Below are 20,162 nucleotides of genomic sequence, written 5' to 3'. Positions count from 1 at the left end.
CAGTCATTACATAATATTTTCCACCACACAAAAATTAGGTGGTCGTCAAAGTGTGTCGAAGGTAGTCATCGAAAGCTCGGGATTTTATCCAAATTTGTAGCGACAAGTAAACTGAGAACTTTTTATGCAAGGACTCCATCGCGAAAGACTTCGTAGTCAGACCCTCGTTTATGTTTATTAGTTCCAGAAATACAGACGTGCCAAATGTACTTGAGCGAAAGCAGAATATGGCAATGTATTGACAATGTGAGGGCACTGTCAGGGGTGAAGGAACATTGTCAGGCAAAATACACTCCAGGAAATTGAAATAAGAACACCGTGAATTCATTGTCCCAGGAAGGGGAAACTTTATTGACACATTCCTGGGGTCAGATACATCACATGATCACACTGACAGAACCACAGGCACATAGACACAGGCAACAGAGCATGCACAATGTCGGAACTAGTACAGTGTATATCCACCTTTCGCAGCAATGCAGGCTGCTATTCTCCCATGGATACGATCGTAGAGATGCTGGATGTAGTCCTGTGGAACGGTTTGCCATGCCATTTCCACCTGGCGCCTCAGTTGGACCAGCGTTCGTGCTGGACGTGCAGACTGCTTGAGACGACGCTTCATCCAATCCCAAACATGCTCAATGGGGGACAGATCCGGAGATCTTGCTGGCCAGGGTAGTTGACTTACACCTTCTAGAGCACGTTGGGTGGCACGGGATACATGCGGACGTGCATTGTCCTGTTGGAACAGCAAGTTCCCTTGCCGGTCTAGGAATGGTAGAACGATGGGTTCGATGACGGTTTGGATGTACCGTGCACTATTCAGTGTTCCCTCGACGATCACCAGTGGTGTACGGCCAGTGTAGGAGATCGCTCCCCACACCATGATGCCGGGTGTTGGCCCTGTGTGCCTCGGTCGTATGCAGTCCTGATTGTGGCGCTCACCTGCACGGCGCCAAACACGCATACGACCATCATTGGCACCAATGCAGAAGCGACTCTCATCGCTGAAGACGACACGTCTCCATTCGTCCCTCCATTCACGCCTGTCGCGACACCACTGGAGGCGGGCTGCACGATGTTGGGGCGTGAGCGGAAGACGGCCTAACGGTGTGCGGGACCGTAGCCCAGCTTCATGGAGACGGTTGCGAATGGTCCTCGCCGATACCCCAGGAGCAACAGTGTCCCTAATTTGCTGGGAAGTGGCGGTGCGGTCCCCTACGGCACTGCGTAGGATCATACGGTCTTGGCGTGCATCCGTGCGTCGCTGCGGTCCGGTCCCAGGTCGATGGGTACGTGCACCTTCCGCCGACCACTGGCGACAACATCGATGTACTGTGGAGACCTCACGCCCCACGTGTTGAGCAATTCGGCGGTACGTCCACCCGGCCTCCCACATGCCCACTACACGCCCTCGCTCAAAGTCCGTCAACTGCACATACGGTTCACGTCCACGCTGTCGCGGCATGCTACCAGTGTTAAAGACTGCGATGGAGCTCCGTATGCCACGGCAAACTGGCTGACACTGACGGCGGCGGTGCACAAATGCTGCGCAGCTAGCGCCATTCGACGGCCAACACCGCGGTTCCTGGTGTGTCCGCTGTGCCGTGCGTGTGATCATTGCTTGTACAGCCCTCTCGCAGTGTCCGGAGCAAGTATGGTGGGTCTGACACACCGGCGTCAATGTGTTCTTTTTTCCATTTCCAGGAGTGTAAGAAAGCTCTGAGGTAAGGTCTGCTCGGAAAGGTCGATGACTCACCTCCGTTTCGAGCCCGACAGCGAGCAGTGCGACCAGAGTCTCGGCCGTCGTTTCGACGTCGCCCGTGGCGGCATCGTCAGGCGCGAAGCCTCCGTCGGCGCGCTGGCGGGCCTGCAGCCACCGCTTGGCTGACGTCAGCAGCTGCGGGTCGACAGCGACGTGAGCCTGCGCTCGGTTTAGCACGTCCAGGGCCCACACCGTGCCGCTGCAACAGAGGCGTGAGTCTCTCAAGTTGGATAATCTGATTTGTGATTTTACACTACTGGCCATTAAAATTGCTACACCAAGAAGAAATGCAGATGATAAACGGGTATTCATTGGACGAATAAATTATACTAGAAGTGACATGTGAATACATTTTCACGCAATTTGGGTGCATAGATCCTGAGAAATCAGTAGCCAGAACAACTATCTCTGGCCGTTATAACGGCCTTGATACGCCTGGGCATTGAGTCAAACAGAGCTTGGATGGTGTGTGCAGGGACAGCTGACCATGCAATTTCAACACGATACCACAGTTTATCAAGAGTAGTGACTGGCGTGTTATGACGAGCCAGTTGCTCGGCAACCATTGACCAGACGTTTGCAATTGGTGAGAAAACTATAGAACCTGCTGGCCAGGGCAACAGTCGAACATTTTCTGTATCCAGAAAGGCCCGTACAGGACCTGCAACATGCGGTCGTGCATTATGCTGCTGAAATGTAGGGTTTCGCAGGGATCCAGTGAAGGATAGAGCACGGGTCTAAACACATCTGAAATGTAGCGTCCACTGTTCAAAGTGCCGTCAATGCGAACAAGAGGTGACCGAGACGTGTAACCAATGACACCCCATACCACCACGTCGGGTGACACGCCAGTATGGCGATGACGAATACACGCTTCAAATATACGTTCACCGCGATGTCGCCAAACACGGATGCGATCATCATGATGCTGTAAACAGAACCTGGATTCATCCGAAAAAATGAGGTTTTGCCATTCGTGCACCCAGGTTCGTCGTTGAGTACACCATCGCAGGCACTCCTGTCTGTGATGCAGCGTCAAGGGTAACTGCAGCCGTGGTCTCAGAGCTGATAGTCCGTACTGCTTCAAACGTCGTCGAACTTTTCGTGCAGATGGTTGTTGTCTTGCAAACGTCCCGATCTGTTGACTCAGGGCTCGAGACGTGGCTGCAAGGTCCGTTACAGCCATGCGGATAAAATGCCTGTCATCTCGACTGCTAGTGATACGAGGCATGGCGTCCCGTATTACCCTCTTATAACCCACCGATTTCATATTCTGCTAACAGTCACTGGATCTCGACTAACGCGAGCACCAATGTCGCGATACGATTAACCGAAATGGCGATAGGCTACAATCTGACCTTTATCAAAGTTGGAAACGTAATGGTACGCATTTCTCCTCCTTACACGAGGCATCACAACACCGTTTCACCAGGCAACGCCGGCAACTGCTGTTTGTCTATGAGAAATCGGCTGGAAACTTTCCTCATGTCAGCACGTTGTAGGTGTCGCCACCAGCGCCAACCTTGCGTGAAAGCTCTGAAGAGCTCATCATTTGCATGTCACGGGATCTTTTCCTGTCGGTTATATTTCGCGCCTGTACCACGTCATCTTCGTGGTGTAGCAATTTTAATGACCAATAGTGTATGTGACTCAGTAGGTGGTCTTTTTCAAATCCGAACTGTGTCTGGTTAAGTGTTCCATTACTACACAGGTCGGTGACAATTCTGGAGTACATTATATTCTCAAACATTTTTAGGAAATGTTCCTGTAAGGAGCAAAGCTGGGTAGCAGATACTGACACATTAGGAGTCTCCAATCTTATACAGGTTGAACATTAATAAAACCGACAAATGCAGGGACGAATTACTGACTGGAAATGGAGGAAAAAAGCTCCTGTGAACATGTGTCCGAAAATGCGTTGTTGCTATGGTAGGTGACGCTGACGAATGACAATTCCCCTGACTGTGTGCCATGTGTTCCTTGCGATTCGTAGGCTATGTGATGCAGTGTGATGAAAGCCACAGAACAGTCTGGTATGCATGTCAGGAACGAGCCGAGGTGGTGTCTGTGTATGGCCAAGCAGATGGAAATGGTCGAGATGCAGCACGGCTATACCAAAACAAGTGCCCTCATAGAAACCAACCCCATCACACAACATTTCGAGCCCTTTTTGGACGTTTGTGTGCTCATGAGTCCTTTCAGGCAGAAGACATGTAGGAGACAGCAGAGTGTGTACACCAGATTTAGAAGACTGGGGTCTACAGGATGTTGAGATAAACTCCAGTACACGCTCCTGGCTAGTGTCCTGCCAACACAGTGTAAGACAAAGTACTGTTATGTGTATCCTGCATGACAACTGCTACTGCCCCTATCACCTGAAACACACACAGAACACCCAGTATGTGGTCACAGGAACTGTCATTCGTCAGTGCCATCTATTGTGGCAATGATGCATTTCTGGACACATGTTCATAGAATCTTTTTTCCTCCATTTCCAGTCAGAAATCTGGCCTTAAAGTTCCAAGTGGGTCAGCTGTGAGGTTGTCGGGTAGGCTAGAGCTGTGTACCTGTGGCTGCCCTTCGTGGGGTGGTCCCCGAAGGAGCCGTCCGGCTTGCGGAAGACGAGCAGCGCCTGCAGCTGCGTGGCCAGCCGCCACCTCACGTCCGTGACGTCACCAGAGGGCGCCTCCTGGTCCATCAGCATCCCCCTGTGGTCCAGCGTCGGCAGAGGGCTGAACGACGCGAGCGTAGACACCAGGCTGTCGACACGGCAGATATGCCCAAGGTTACACTCTGGGTGTGGGGTGATCAGGAGGCTGTTGATACAGCAGGTGTACCCGAGCTTCCACTTTGAATGAAGGACCATGTAGAGGGTGTGCATAGCAGATATACCTGTGGTTACACTCAGAATGGGGGGTAGTGTGGAATCTTTGGATACAGCAGGTATGGTGGAGCTCGCACTCTGGTTGAGGCTCAGTGTGGATGGTTCTGTGTGCAGGAAGTATACCTGACGTTTCGCACTGGATGACGGACCATGTGGAGGATCTGCAAACAGTAGGTATTCCCAAACTTACACTCTGCGTGGGGGATGCTGTAGAGGCTATGCATACATCAGGTTCACTTGAGGTTAAACTCTGGATGACGGGCAGTTGGGCTTCAGAACAGTCACAAGTACAAGAAATACAAGTTGTATTGGCGAATTACCTTCAGTTTATGTTGTCTTGGAGACAGCCTATGATAAAGTTTGGTGGACTAAAGTATTAGGCATCCTCAACAATATCGGAATTATCTGCAAAGGAAGGAAACTAACAAGAAATTGATATTGAGAAGCGAAAATATAATGACTACTGGCTTTAATAACCCACCTTCAGAACACGATTCTCAGTGGCATGGATACGAAAAATCCTTGCAAGTTTTTCAGTAGTATCTGGCACCAGATGACTTCGGCCAGATCACGCAGTACATATAAATTACGAGCCGCTGGTCTGTCGGTGAGGACCTGGCTCTCGATAGGATCCCAGATGTGCTCCACCTGCTTCAGGTGAGGGGAATTTGGGAGCCAAGGCATTAGTGTGAGTTCCTGCTAATGTTCCTCAAATGATGTAGCATGATCCTGGCCTTGTGACAGGGACAGTTATTCTGCTAGAAGGTATCATTGCTGTCAGGAAAAACATCAAGTATGGATCGATGTAGGCGGCCCACAATAATGTTAATATAGTCCACCGCTGTCACAATACCTCGGATTACTATCACATGTCCCACGGAAGCCTAGGCGAATGTCTCCCACATCATGTTACTGTCCTCACCAGCCATGTGTAAGTGATGTGCTGCATGTTTTGAGCAGCTATTTGCCTGGATGATGACATATCTGGACACTTTCGATTTCCTGCCTCAGAGTCCCCAGAAGGTTCTACCCTAGTGTTGAGAAGCCACCACTACAATGCACTGAGTGGTGTAGATTGTGGCACGTACACTACTAGACCAACGCATCCCGAGCACTGCCCATAGTGTCACTGAATGCCGCCTGCGTTATGGAGAGCATAGAAGCGGAGCAGAGACGAATGGGAAATCACTCTTTGCGGAGTGCATACGGGAAACATCCACTGACATAAGTCATTTTTACATAGGCTACATTGTTATGGTTCAGTGCCTGTGAACGAGCACCTAGCAAACTGTGAAGTTTGCCGGCTTTTCGAGTCCTAATGTCGCGAGCAACTATGGTAGATGGTAGAAGGACAGTGCAACAAGGAGTGGGCGACAAGGTGTTGGATGTCCATGCGTCACCACAGAACGTAGACGTCGGAGCCCGTTACACTCTGCCAAGCAAGATAGGTGGTGATGCGCGGCCGATCTGGCAAGGCAGCACAGTGCTGGTGCAGGCACGAGTTTTAAGCGCACACCATTCGGTGCACACTGTTGAACATTGTGCTTCATAGCAGACATCCCTGTATGTTCCTGTCTTGACACAGAAACAGCGTCAGTTACATGTGCAGCTGACACAGGATTATTGAGACATAGTATGTTACATACACCACAGATGATTACAACCAATTCGCCAATTTCGCCAAAAAGATGTGGCATGAGTCAGTTTACAGGATATGCATATGTGATTAGTTTTAACAATTACATATGAGTATATTTTTAAGTCCTACTCATACAGTTACAGTTCAAATTTAGGTTTCTTACCAATTTTTAAATAAAAAAATCATGTATGTGGCAGTGTGGAGGATCTGTGTGCAGCAAGTATACCTGAAGTTCCACAGTGGATGAAACATTATGTGGAGAAACTGCATAAAGCAGGTATTCCTAAACCTACATTCTGGATGGGGGATACTGTAGAGGCTGTACATGCAGCAGCTGTGCCCGAGGCTACACTCTGGATGAGGGACATTATAGAGGCTGGACATACATCAGGTTCACCTGAGGTTACACTCTGGACAACGGCGTAAACATGTAAACACGAGGCCTGTTCACACAAATTACATTTGTCGTGTACCAGATAGATGGCCATAGGCCAGTAGCTGTTGTATTAGGCAATGGGGTCCAACGGTCTTGCAACTACATTAGCAACACTGGTTCTCTCCCAATCAGCAAAGTTTGTACTTGGATGGGTGACTGTCTTAACATTCCAGGTGCCATTAGCTCAGGGATATACAGTTCACTCAGATGGTGTCCAAGTGTAAGACTTGCATCAGACCTTTGGCCATATGACATTAAAATTATTTTTATTATACTATGGGAGACATTTATCTGAGCTTTCATGGGAGTTGTGGTAGTAACGGAGGGCACCACGACAGCTGTGATCTATGTAAAGATTACTGTGGACCACCTGAATTCCTTCATGATTGATGTCTTCCCTGATGGTGATGGCATCTTCCAAGAGGATAACTGGGCATCTCACAAGGACAGACTACTGCTACATTGGGTTCAGAAGCATGACAGTGAACTCACATTGATGTTTTGTCCACCAAATTCACCTTCTCTGAACATGGTGGAACACATCTCTGATGACGACATGCGTCACTTCTGTTTGCACAAACCACTGGCCTGAAACTAACAAAACTTTTTGTGTGACCATTGCATAGACATCTTGTGTGACATGGCTCCATAAACATGCCAATGAGTTGTCGAATCCATGACACTCTAAATTGCTGCTGTATTGGGTTCAAAAGATGGGCCTACAGGCTCATCAATGTAGTTCACCTGCGGACTTTTCCAGTGTCAGTGGTGCACTGGGCTGGATGCAGCCATGATATACATGTTTCCAACCAATGGGTTCCTAGTTCAAGATACCTAATTTGTAGTCTCCCATCACATGGATGACTGTGACACTAGAGGTTACAGCTACTTCTACTAGTCACTGTGCAGTGTGGTTGGTAACAAATACATCACCTGCTGGCTTCGCCAATGTCGGTGGCATGCTGAGCTGGGTGGAGCCACGAAGCAGCAGACGATGGGAGTGCAAGTCCACCAGCTACGGACAGGGAGCCCTGCTCTGAACCAGGGACCACTGGCTGGGGCACGTCCAGGTGAAGCACCTGTGAGAAGCCCGCTTCTTCATTGTAGTTCCACAGCCTGAAACATCACACCACCATATACATTCACTGTGTCGAACAACTGCGTGAAAGACATTGCATTACATTAACCATAACAATTGAGGGCCAGTCACCAAGCACACACTGCCACATACGTGTGTTATACATTATATACCTTGTGGATATTTGTTTGGGTCATTATTACATACAATGCGCAACATAGACGGCCTGACAAAAAAAGTGGAGCACAGAGAAAACACCATTGGCTATGTGAATTATTGAGTTGCAATTCTCTGTGACAGGTGGAATGGTCACTGGAGTCCATTAGCGTTCTGTGTGTTTACTGTTGCTGTAAGTTCTAGCAGGCTGTATAAGTGGTGTGCACAGTGATAGATGTTGAAGGTCTGGGAGAAGCCATATACACTCCTGGAAATGGAAAAATGAACACATTGACACCGGTGTGTCAGACCCACCATACTTGCTCCGGACACTGCGAGAGGGCTGTACAAGCAATGATCACACGCACGGCACAGCGGACACACCAGGAACCGCGGTGTTGGCCGTCGAATGGCGCTAGCTGCGCAGCATTTGTGCACCGCCGCCGTCAGTGTCGGCCAGTTTGCCGTGGCATACGGAGCTCCATCGCAGTCTTTAACACTGGTAGCATGCCGCGACAGCGTGGACGTGAACCGTATGTGCAGTTGACGGACTTTGAGCGAGGGCGTATAGTGGGCATGCGGGAGGCCGGGTGGACGTACCGCCGAATTGCTCAACACGTGGGGCGTGAGGTCTCCACAGTACATCGATGTTGTCGCCAGTGGTCGGCGGAAGGTGCACGTGCCCGTCGACCTGGGACCGGACCGCAGCGACGCACGGATGCACGCCAAGACCGTAGGATCCTACGCAGTGCCGTAGGGGACCGCACCGCCACTTCCCAGCAAATTAGGGACACTGTTGCTCCTGGGGTATCGGCGAGGACCATTCGCAACCGTCTCCATGAAGCTGGGCTACGGTCCCGCACACCGTTAGGCCGTCTTCCGCTCACGCCCCAACATCGTGCAGCCCGCCTGCAGTGGTGTCGCGACAGGCGTGAATGGAGGGACGAATGGAGACGTGTCGTCTTCAGCGATGAGAGTCGCTTCTGCCTTGGTGCCAATGATGGTCGTATGCGTGTTTGGCGCCGTGCAGGTGAGCGCCACAATCAGGACTGCATACGACCGAGGCACACAGGGCCAACACCCGGCATCATGGTGTGGGGAGCGATCTCCTACACTGGCCGTACACCACTGGTGATCGTCGAAGGGACACTGAATAGTGCACGGTACATCCAAACCGTCATCGAACCCATCGTTCTACCATTCCTAGACCGGCAAAGGAACTTGCTGTTCCAACAGGACAATGCACGTCCGCATGTATCCCGTGCCACCCAACGTGCTCTAGAAGGTGTAAGTCAACTACCCTGGCCAGCAAGATCTCCGGATCTGTCCCCCATTGAGCATGTTTGGGACTGGATGAAGCGTCGTCTCACGCGGTCTGCACGTCCAGCACGAACGCTGGTCCAACTGAGGCGCCAGGTGGAAATGGCATGGCAAGCCGTTCCACAGGACTACATCCAGCATCTCTACGATCGTATCCATGGGAGAATAGCAGCCTGCATTGCTGCGAAAGGTGGATATACACTGTACTAGTGCCGACGTTGTGCATGCTCTGTTGCCTGTGTCTATGTGCCTGTGGTTCTGTCAGTGTGATCATGTGATGTATCTGACCCCAGGAATGTGTCAATAAAGTTTCCCCTTCCTGGGACATTGAATTCACGGTGTTCTTATTTCAATTTCCAGGAGTGTACTTACATGAGAAGGTAGGCTGGACAGTCTGAAAGGGGCATCATTTTGGGTCTCCATTGCCTGGGTGATCGAATGGTGGAATATCCAGATCTGTCTGCATACAGATGTGGTAGTGGTCTAATGTTTGACTTGATGTTGGAGCCTAAAGCCATGCTTTTATGTCATAAGTGTTCCAGATGACTATGTCTGAACACCACAATAGAAGGACACTTTTGTATAGTAGGCACATTCTACCCCTCTGCATTTGTACCTGCCATACATGAACAAGTAATGGACTCCTTGCGACATTTCGTTTTACCCCGCACCACTGCTTGGACACTAGCAGCAGTCACAACAGGGAATTACCATCTCATGCATAGAGTGCCACTCACACCACAGCACAGTGGTTCAGTTTGGAGCATTCTCGCTTCCCGCACCCGGGTTCCCGGGTTCGATTCCCGGCGGGGTCAGGGATTTTCTCTGCCTCGTGATGACTGGGTGTTGTGTGATGTCCTTAGGTTAGTTAGGTTTAAGTAGTTCTAAGTTCTAGGGGACTGATGACCATAGATGGTAAGTCCCATAGTGCTAAGAGCCATTTGAACCATTTTTCAGTTTGGAGTCGTGTCGTTACCAGGAAGCAGAGACTGATGACGAATGATGTCACATTGTGTACGCAGGACAAAAATTGTTGGATAGTATGGTGACAGCCTGGGGAGAGGTCCTATTCTTTCAAATGTTATAGACAGGCATAGCAATATTACTCCTGGTTTCATCATGTACTTCAGGTCATGAATGATAGAGATTGGGGCACAACAGTATGCCACGACTATTCAGTGTCCTCATGGGCTAGCCAATCCCCCTCCATAGTGCAGTGGTAGTGTTACTGCCTACCACGCATGGGGGTCCAGGTTCTATTACCGGCAGGGGACTGGGTGTTGTGTGTCACTTCATCATCATTTTCATCATCATTGACATGAAAGCCGCTGAAGTGGCGCCAACTAAAAAGACTTTCAATATGGCGGCTGAACCCTGAAGAGGATATCCTGGCCAATCAATCCAACAAAATCGTTTAGTGGGCTAGCTGTACATGTGACAGCATTATGGTGCTGTACTACAACAGGACAATGGTCGTCCACCCATGGTACATGTATCTATCAACCATATACATGATGTTGAAGTACTCCCACAGCCAAGAAGATGACCAGAAACAACCAGGTCAGATGCAAACTCCATCCGATTTCCACCATTCAGGATATTAAGGACCAGTTAGAGCAGTTGTGGGCCAGCTTACCTTGGGAGAGAATACAATGGCTTTATGACACCTTCCCAACCAAATCACTGCAAGCATCCTGGCGAGAGGGGGTGCAACGTCATACTGCTAATAAATGGGCTCATATTGCCAAGTTATCCGTAAATTTGAATGGAAACTGTAATCATGGAAATAACACCATACACCCTCTCAATCCATGAAGGTTCATTTTGATTCCTCCTCTTGTTCTGGATCCTACAAACTTTTTTCAAGCATTGTACATTCGTACAAAGTGTAATATGACACAGTGTGCGGCAGTATAGGGAATCTAAGAGTCTGCGATGTTGTGCTATAGAAGAATGCTGGAAGCTGGGAGGAATAGCAATCCAGAGAATCAGCGAAGAGAGGAAGATGTGGAATACATTGACAGGAAGAAGAGTCATGATGATAGGATGGGGTAAGATATTAGGGAATAGCTTCAATGGTGTGAGAGGGAGTCCTAGAAGGCGAAAACTGTAGGGGAAGACAGGGGCTGCATTGTAGCCAATAACTGACTGAGAGTATCGGCTGGAAGGGCTATTCTAAGATGAAGAATCTGGCATAGGAGAGGAAGTCATGGAGAGGAGAGGTGCATCAAACAGATCAGGAGACTTGATGGCGCAAAGAAAATGAGACCAGTGAAAGGGTGAGTTGAACACCTACTGCCGCATTGGTTTCTAGTGGATGTAGGGTCTCTGATATTTTGAGAGTGTTAACTTCTCAACACTAATGATGCTCAGCACAGAGCTAGAATGTATGAAGTCTTCACGACATATGGCTAATAGAGGCCTTGGTGGTGGTGGTCTTAATTTTTGTAGATTAGTGTGTGTGGTATTGAAGTAAGTGGCAGTCTTTATTTTAGTGACACTAGTATTTCTGTTGTGGGAGGTGGTGATAGTGTTGGTTGTGAATCTACTGATGGGAACTACTTCTTCTTGGTTTGTTGGTGGTAATTCTGGTTAAGTTTCTGATTGTAGTATTACTTTTGGTGACGTTCACCTTGGTTGCAGTGATGCTATTTGTGTTGGTGACTGTCATGAGACTTGTGATTTTGATATTTAATGGCGGGTGTTGTAACATTCCTGGTACTGTTCACTCCCTGTTTATTGGATGCCATGTCTAAAGCTTCTTGTATATAGCAACAGTAAACAATCCTTCTTCATTCCCTAGTACGTTTTCCATTGATGACCCTGATTTATTTATTCACCACTGACTGATGTATTAAACAATAGGACCGTGTATACTATTCCACATACCTGTCGGCACTTTACTCTCAAGTTGCAGCATAACAGTGTTTATTGTCACTTGCCATACGAAGCCTGTGTCGACTTTGAACTGTGTATGGGTACAGTGACTTCCAAACTGTGTGTGGATTCAGTGACTGGTTGGAAAAGCAGGTATCCAATCAAACTCACTACAAAACTTTTATTGAATATCACATTTGGATTCAGCATATCTTCCAGTGCTGAAGTCAATTCAGTCTTGATGAACAATCACAATACAGGTGGAATCTGTATCGTTACACCACAGAAATTACATGCATTCCTCTTTGCTTGATCTTTTTTGCAGATATACAGGATGTAACAGGTATAAGTGTAGATATTTTTATTGGTGGCTGAGAACAGTGAACTGAACAACATTACATCAGCATGTACTTCATCTTCAGCCAGAGTTCAGCTATTAGGAGTACTATGTTTTTAGGTTGCTTAGTAGTTCCAAGTACATGTGACAAGAGTAAGCCATTAACGTTTAGTTTCCCATGGGGAGGAGGTCAGGTGGTGAAGTCTGGACACGTGGATGCAAAAAGGATAAGGTGTAGTCCACTCAGTGTTGCAGTACGACCGTGCAGAAAACATCAAGTCGTAAAGTTTCTGAAGTGTTTGTGTGAAGATGCGAAGCAAAAGTAACCAACACACTGATGTGTGTATATATTTAGGTATCACATGTAAATACACTACTGGCCATTAAAATTGCTACACCACGAAGATGACGTGCTACAGGCGGGAATTTTAACTGACAGAAAGAAGATGCTGTGATATGCAAATGATTAGCGTTTCAGAGCATTCAGACAAGGTTGGCGCGGGGGGTGACACCTACTACGTGCTGACATGACGAAAGTTTCCAACCGATTTCTCATACACAAACAGCAGTTGACCGGCGTTGCCTGGTGAAAGGCTGTTGTGATGTAAGGAAGTGAAATGCATACCATCACGTTTCCGACTTTGAAGTCGGATTGTAGCCTATCGCGATTGCGGTTTATCGTATCGCGACATTACTGCTTGCGTTGGTCGAGATCCAATGACTCATAGCAGAATATGGAATCGGTGAGTTCAGGAGGGTAATTCGGAACGCCGTATCACTAACAGTCGAGATGACAGGCATATTATTCGCATAGCTGTCACGGATCGTGCAGCCACATCTCGGTCCCTGAATCCCTGAGTCAACAGATGGGGACGTCTGCAAGACAACAACCATCTGCAGGAACAATTCGACGATGTATGCAGCAGCATGGACTATCAGCTCGGAGACCATGGCCGAGGTTACCCTTGACTCTGCACCACAGACAGGAGCGCCTGCGATGGTGTACTCAACGACGAACCTGGGTGCACGAATGGCAAAACGTCATTTTTTCGGATGAATCCAGGTTCTGTTTACAGCATAATGACGGTCGCATAAGTGTTTGGCGACATCGCGGTGAACGCACATTGGAAGTGTGTATTCGTCATCGCCATACTGGCGTATCACACAGCGTGATAGTATGGGGTGCCACTGGTTACACGTCTCGGTCACCTCTTGTTCGCATTGACGGCACTTTGAACAGTGGACGTTACATTTCAGATGTGTTACGGCCCGTGGCTCTACCCTTCATTAGATCCCTGCGAAACCCTACATTTCAGCAGGACAATGCACGACCGCATGTTGCAGGTCCTGTACGGGCCTTTCTGGATACAGAAAATGTTCGACTGCTACCCTGGCCAGCACATTCTCCAGATCTCTCACCAATTGAAAACGTCTGGTCAATGGTGGCCTAGCAACTGGCTCGTCACAATACGCCAGTCACTACTGTTGAACTATGGTATCGTGACGTAGCTGCATGGGCAGCTGTACCTGTACGCGCCATCCAAGCTCTGTTTGACCCACTGCCCAGGCGTATCAAAGCCGTTATTACCGCCAGAGGTGGTTGTTCTGGGTACTGCTATCTCAGGATCTCTGCACCCAAATTGCATGAAAATGTAATGACATGTCAGTTCTAGTATAATATATTTGTCCAATGAATACCCGTTTATCATCTGCATTTCTTCTTGGTGTGGTAATTTTAATGTCCAGTTGTGTATATCTGCACTTATACTCGTTACACCCTGTATAACAGAGTGGACTGTTTAAAGCTGAAACTATATAATTAATATTCTGCAACTAGCCGACGCCCCAGTGTGACTACATTCTTCCTTACCTCTGGCACACCGAGAGAGGTGGCGCAGTGGTTAGCACAGTGGACTTGTATTCAGGAGGGTGACGGTTCAAACCTGCATCCAGCCATCATGATTTAGGTTTTCTGTAATTTCCGTAAATCGTTTCAGGCAAATGCCGGGATGGTTCCTGTGAAAAGGCACAGCTGACTTCCTTCCCCATCCTTCCCTAACCCAATGGGACTGATGACCTCACTGGTTGATCCCCTCCCCCAAATCAACCAATGTCTGGCACATCTGGAGGCGACAGCTCCACTGTATCTAAGAGTGATATCATTAAATGTTTAAACAGAGCTTTGCATATGCTTAGAAAGTGTTATGGGTGTCAGTTTCAGACCACAATCCACAGTTATTATACGTGGCATCTGTCCATCCTTGAAGAATAACTTGGTTCAGAATCTGCAACATTTTCTGTGGCTGAAAAGTCCCACTCTAGAGTGGTAGCTCCTTGTGCAACTTGGGCACGTGAAACGTGAGGGATTTCATACAAAAGCCGTTTTCCCCTTCATTTTGTCCTCTTCCTGATTTGTTCTTGTGTGCATTCGCCCTCTGAAAGCTTGACCCCACTTCGCAAAGTTAGTCACCATTTGCACGGTCGTCAGCAGTATTTGGTCAGCGACTTGAATTAATACTGGCCTTGGTCATGTTGTAATGGAACTGACAAATAGACCTCATTTTGTCATATCATACACTATAGTTGTGTTAAAAAGCATTTACTTAATATAATACTAGGTTAGGTGTTGCGATCAATAATCAACATTGAAATTGTATGTTGTTTGTAGCTTATGACCGTGGTCTGTGGTCTATAACAGGTTTTCGGCCACTTGAGTGTTGGCCACGGTTGAGTGTAGCTGTTTTCTAGTTTTGGCAATAAATATATGTTTTTGTTACAAATAAACCGTGGAATACTGCGTCATGATTTCTTGGACCCAGAGCAGCAAAGGAATCCTCGCCTAGACAACGAGAAGCCACATGGACAACGCAGACTCAGCAGCTTCAACAAAGGAGACATCATGACCAGCTCTACGAAAGTACTATACAGCCATTAGCCACGCCGTAACGGTGTCCTTATGGAGATAACTTCATAGTAGAGCGTGTTAATGTCTCTCTTGCAGACGTCCTTCTCATTGGGCTCACACCATCCTGCAGTTCCCTGTACGGCAGTTTTTCTGAATTCGTTCATCATCCATGTGCCTGACTTGTGCTAGCTACCTTAGACGTCGGTGGCTCAGGAGTGCGTGAATGCTGGTTATTGTTGCGAGTTGTAAGACTTCAGTGTTGGGTACTCTGTCTCTCCAAGAGATATGGAGGATCCTGTGGAAACAGGGGAGATGAAAGCTGTTCAGTCGAGATTCTTGCTTAGCACGAGTTGCCCATGTCTCACAGCTGTAGAGCAGCATGCTGAAAATAGAAGCGTTGTATTCTTGCAATTTAATCTTTATTATGAGCAGTCTATTGTTCCACAGTATATTTTTCATTCTAGCCATGATATTCTTTTTGCGATTCTCTCAGTAATCTCAGCGTCCACAGCAAGTTGCTACAGCCGGCCGGAGTGGCCGAGTGGTTCTAGGCGCTACAGTCTGGAACCGCGCGACCACTGTGATCGCAGGTTCGAATCCTGCCTCGGGCATGGATGTGTGTGTTGTTCTTAGGTTAGTTAGGTTTAAGTAGTTCTAAGTTCTAGGCGACTGATGACCACAGAAATTCAGTCCCATAGTGCTCAGAGCCATTTGAACCAAGTTGATAAGGGTAGATCGCCAGTAGATTAGATTAGATTAGTACATGAATGCGACACTTCGTAATGATGTGGAATGTGTAAGGTTAATAAAAGGTGTCCATACAAGATATTACATCACACAAAATATTACATGACACTTAATATTTTTAACTTTTTTGTGGGGATTGGGGAAATTACCCACTTACTATATCCACAGGTAAAACCATGCTACTTGGAAAGAGCTGCCCTAAATGCTGCTAGGTGGAAGGTTAGTAATGCCCTGCATCATGATCTTAGGCTTTTGGAGACTGATAGAAAGACCAAATTTTTCACATGCGCGTGATAATTTATTAATTACAAACTGCAGGTCATCTTCTTTGTATGCCACCAGATCTGTATTGTCAGCATATAAAAGGTCACCAATAACAACCGTATTTACTTTGACAATGGCCATGAGGCGGGCAATGTTGAAAAGATTTTACATCAAACCTAGTATTCAAAGGCAGATCTCAGCAGAAGAGAAAAGAAGATCCCAAACAGAGTAGGAGCTGACACACATCCCTGCTGTACACCACTAACAACAGGTAATTATTACTACTAAATGGTATTTAGTATTAATTTATGTGTCAGCGTCGCATCCTTATATGATTATTGAGACTTTACTTGAGTTTTGGGACTCTAAATTGTGAATACTTTTAAATTTGTAAATGTAGGTTTCCGTGGCCGTTGTTACAGTCAATAAAATTCTTCTGGGTTTGAGGTCGTATTATTAACTATAAAATACCCTTCCTCCTCACCCTCATATCCAATGACAGCACTACTGTATAGTATACAAGTAACGAAACTATTGCTCATTCAGCAGTTAGCAATACACCCTGAGGAAGGCGTGTTGCAATAGTCGCCGAAACGTCGGAATTTTGTAGTTGACAATGCGACCTCAAACCCATTAGAATTTTATTGACTTTTAAATCTGATGATATTTTTCTTGTTAAATGCAGACTGAGGTTATGGCAGACGTTCCTTCTCTTAACATGCTATACAATATCCCACACGGAGCACCAATAACTGTGAATAAAAAGTGATCGGAAACAAACATGACACATCTGATGAAAATATCACAGTGTGCTTGACATGTTGGTGATGTTGTTGTTGCCGCAGTGGACGAGCGGTTCTAGGCCCTTCAATCTGGAACCGCGCGGCTGCTACGGTCGCAGGTTCGAATCCTGCCTCGGGGATGGATATGTGTGATGTCCTTAGGTTAGTTAGGTTTAAGTTGTTCTAAGTCTAGGGAACTGATGGCCTCGAATGTTAAGTCCCATAGTGTTCAGAGCAATTTGAACCATGTGATGTTGCTGTTGTTGCTGACACGGGTGGTGGAGGAGAATATTGATTATGCTGGTGGCGCTGATGTATAGATATTGGTGGTTGTGGGGTATACATTGGTGATGGTAGTTAATATTGAGGGTGTTGGCATTGGTATGTGGGCCTTGCTGGTGTGAAACACCCATATGTTGGCTGGTGTACTGCTTTGCACTGACCTGAACTCTGCTGGAGTTCCCCAGGGCGCGGAGAGTCCGATGTGCGAGATGGCCAGGCTGTCCGTGGGCGCGCGCCAGCTGAGCAGCGGGCCCTGGTGGAGGTGCGAACCCCGGCCCAGAGAGAGCAGGCCGCGCTCCCAGCTCAGCCACAGCGTCCGGAACTCCCCAGTCACCAGGCCAGGTGTCTCCGCACTCGCCAACCGCACGCCGTAAGCTGTAAAGAAACACCGGCCAATGTCAGCTCTGCAGTGCGCTCACCTCCTGTTCTGGGTCGATCAGTATCTCCTAATCTAGCTGAACAACATTCTGTTTACCCTTCATTTACTTTTGCTGAAGTTCAGCTGCTCGTCCAAGTCCTTTACACTCTCTGATAGAAGTATAATAAGACATCCACAACAGCTTAAGTGTACTCCACACAGAAAAGCCTCGTAATAAAACTTCATCTACTGCAACAGTTAGAAGTAATGTTACACAAAGAAAAATCTTCTGAAAACATTTTGAATGAAAAGAGTTTAGCAGTCAGTTGTGATGGGTCCAAAAAAATGTATCCACTGTTTAAAAGTACATAACTTGCAAACTATTTCATGGAGTTGTCTCATTTTTGGTGAAAGGGTAGCTGAAAGTCCAACTTAAAGACATCACTGTAGGTGTTCGAAATGGTCACCATTAACATCCACACACAAACGATGCCGCCGAACTGCAGCACGAACTACTATTGACTGCAACGTTTTCAGTTGGATATTTGCACATGAATGTACGACGGATTCTCGAAGTTCATCCAATGTTCGTAGCTTTTGTTGATAAACGACGTCCTTTAGTGTTACCCACAGGTAAAAGTCCAGAGGAGTTAGGTCTGGGGAACGTGTAGGATACTCCACAGCACCTCTACGGCCTGTCCATCTTCCTGGTAGATTTTCGTCGAGATACACCGTAACACGATTTTGGTAGTGGGCTGGGGCACCATCTTGTTGAAGGGAACCTCTTCCGTCTCCATAAAAGTCTCGGATGGCAGGTAAAATGGATGTCTGAAGCTTCTGAAGCTCATTGAATGTAAGCCTTGCGCCAGCCATGTTTACTCGAGTAACTGGGTGCAACTAAGAACAAAACACTGTCATCTGACAAAACAAGAACAACACAATACAACGCTTCTGTGGCGATTGCCGGAACTACAAACTATTACACTACCAAAGATGAGACAACTCTGTCAATTAGTTTGCCACTTATGGACTTTTAAACAGTGGATACATTTTTTTGGACCCCCCACCCCCCTCCCTCTCTCTGTCTGTCTCTCTCTCTCTCTCTCTCTCTCTCTCTCTCTCTCTCTCTATATATATATATATATATATATATATATATATATATATATATGTACTACTGGCCAGTAAAATAGCTACACCAAGAAAAAATGCAAATGATAAACAGGTATTCATTGAACAAATATATTGTACTGGAACTGACATGTGATTACATTTTCACGCAATTTAAGTGCATAGATCCTGAGAAAACAGCACCCACAACAACCATCTCTGGCCGTAATAACGGACTTGATACGCCTGGGCATTGAGACAAACAGAGCTTGGATGGCGTGTACAGGTACAGCTGCTAATGCAGCTTCAACACGATACCACAGTTCATCAAAAGTTGTGACTGGCGTATTGTGACGAGGCAGTTGCTAGGCCACCATTGACCAGACGTTTTCAATTGGTGAGAGATCTGGAGAACATGCTGGCCAGGGCAGCAGTCGAACATTTTCTGTATCCACTAAGGCCCGTACAGGAGCTGCAACATGCGGTCGTGCATTATCCTGCTGATATGTAGGGTTTCGCAGGGATCGGATAAAGGGTAGAGCCTCGGGTCGTAACACATCTGAAATATAACGTCCACTGTTCAAAGTTCCGTCAATGCGAACAAGAAGTGACCGAGACATGTAACCAATGGCACCCCATACCATCACGCCGGGTGATAAGCCAGTATGGCGATGACGAATAGACGCTTCCAATGTGCGTTAACCACGATGACGCCAAACACGGATGTGATCATCATGATGCTGTAAACAGAACCTGGATTCATCCGAAAAAATGACGTTTTGGCATTCGTGCACCCAGGAGCTGTGATGCAGCGTCAAGGGTAACAGCAGCCATGGTCTCCAAGCTGATAGTCCATGCTGCTACAAGCAACTTCGAACTGTTCGTGCAGATGGTTGTTGTCTTGAAAACGTCCCCATCTGTTGACTCAGGGATCGAGACATGGCTGCACGATCCCTTACAGCCATACGGATAAGATGCCTGTCATTTCGACTGCTAGTGATACGAGACCGTTGGGATCCAACCCGGCGTTCCGTATTACCCTCCTGAACCCACCGATTCCATATTCTGCTAACAGTCATTGGATCTCGACCAACGCGATCAGCAATGTCGCTATATGATAAACCGCAATCGCGATAGGCTACAATCTGACCTTTATCAATGTCGGAAACGTGATGCTACGCATTTCTGCTCCTTACACAAGACATCACAACAATGTTCCACC

General features: G+C 47.4%; 1 protein-coding gene across 1 annotated transcript in view; it reads right to left on the bottom strand.

Annotated features, from left to right (window-relative positions):
- Positions 1–20,162, bottom strand: part of LOC124718676 (C3 and PZP-like alpha-2-macroglobulin domain-containing protein 8) — an 852,528-nt gene that overhangs the window by 109,056 nt on the left and 723,310 nt on the right. Inside the window, exons 17-20 of the mRNA XM_047244301.1 lie at positions 17,634–17,847; positions 7,658–7,840; positions 4,333–4,524; positions 1,760–1,964 (exon numbers count right to left, since the gene is read on the bottom strand). Of these exons, the coding sequence (XP_047100257.1) occupies positions 1,760–1,964; positions 4,333–4,524; positions 7,658–7,840; positions 17,634–17,847 (794 nt within the window). The remainder of the gene's footprint in view (positions 1–1,759; positions 1,965–4,332; positions 4,525–7,657; positions 7,841–17,633; positions 17,848–20,162) is intronic.

Source organism: Schistocerca piceifrons, chromosome 10 (genome assembly GCF_021461385.2).
Source record: "Schistocerca piceifrons isolate TAMUIC-IGC-003096 chromosome 10, iqSchPice1.1, whole genome shotgun sequence".
Lineage (NCBI taxonomy): Eukaryota > Metazoa > Arthropoda > Insecta > Orthoptera > Acrididae > Schistocerca > Schistocerca piceifrons.
This window is presented reverse-complemented; position numbering and strand designations above follow the sequence as displayed.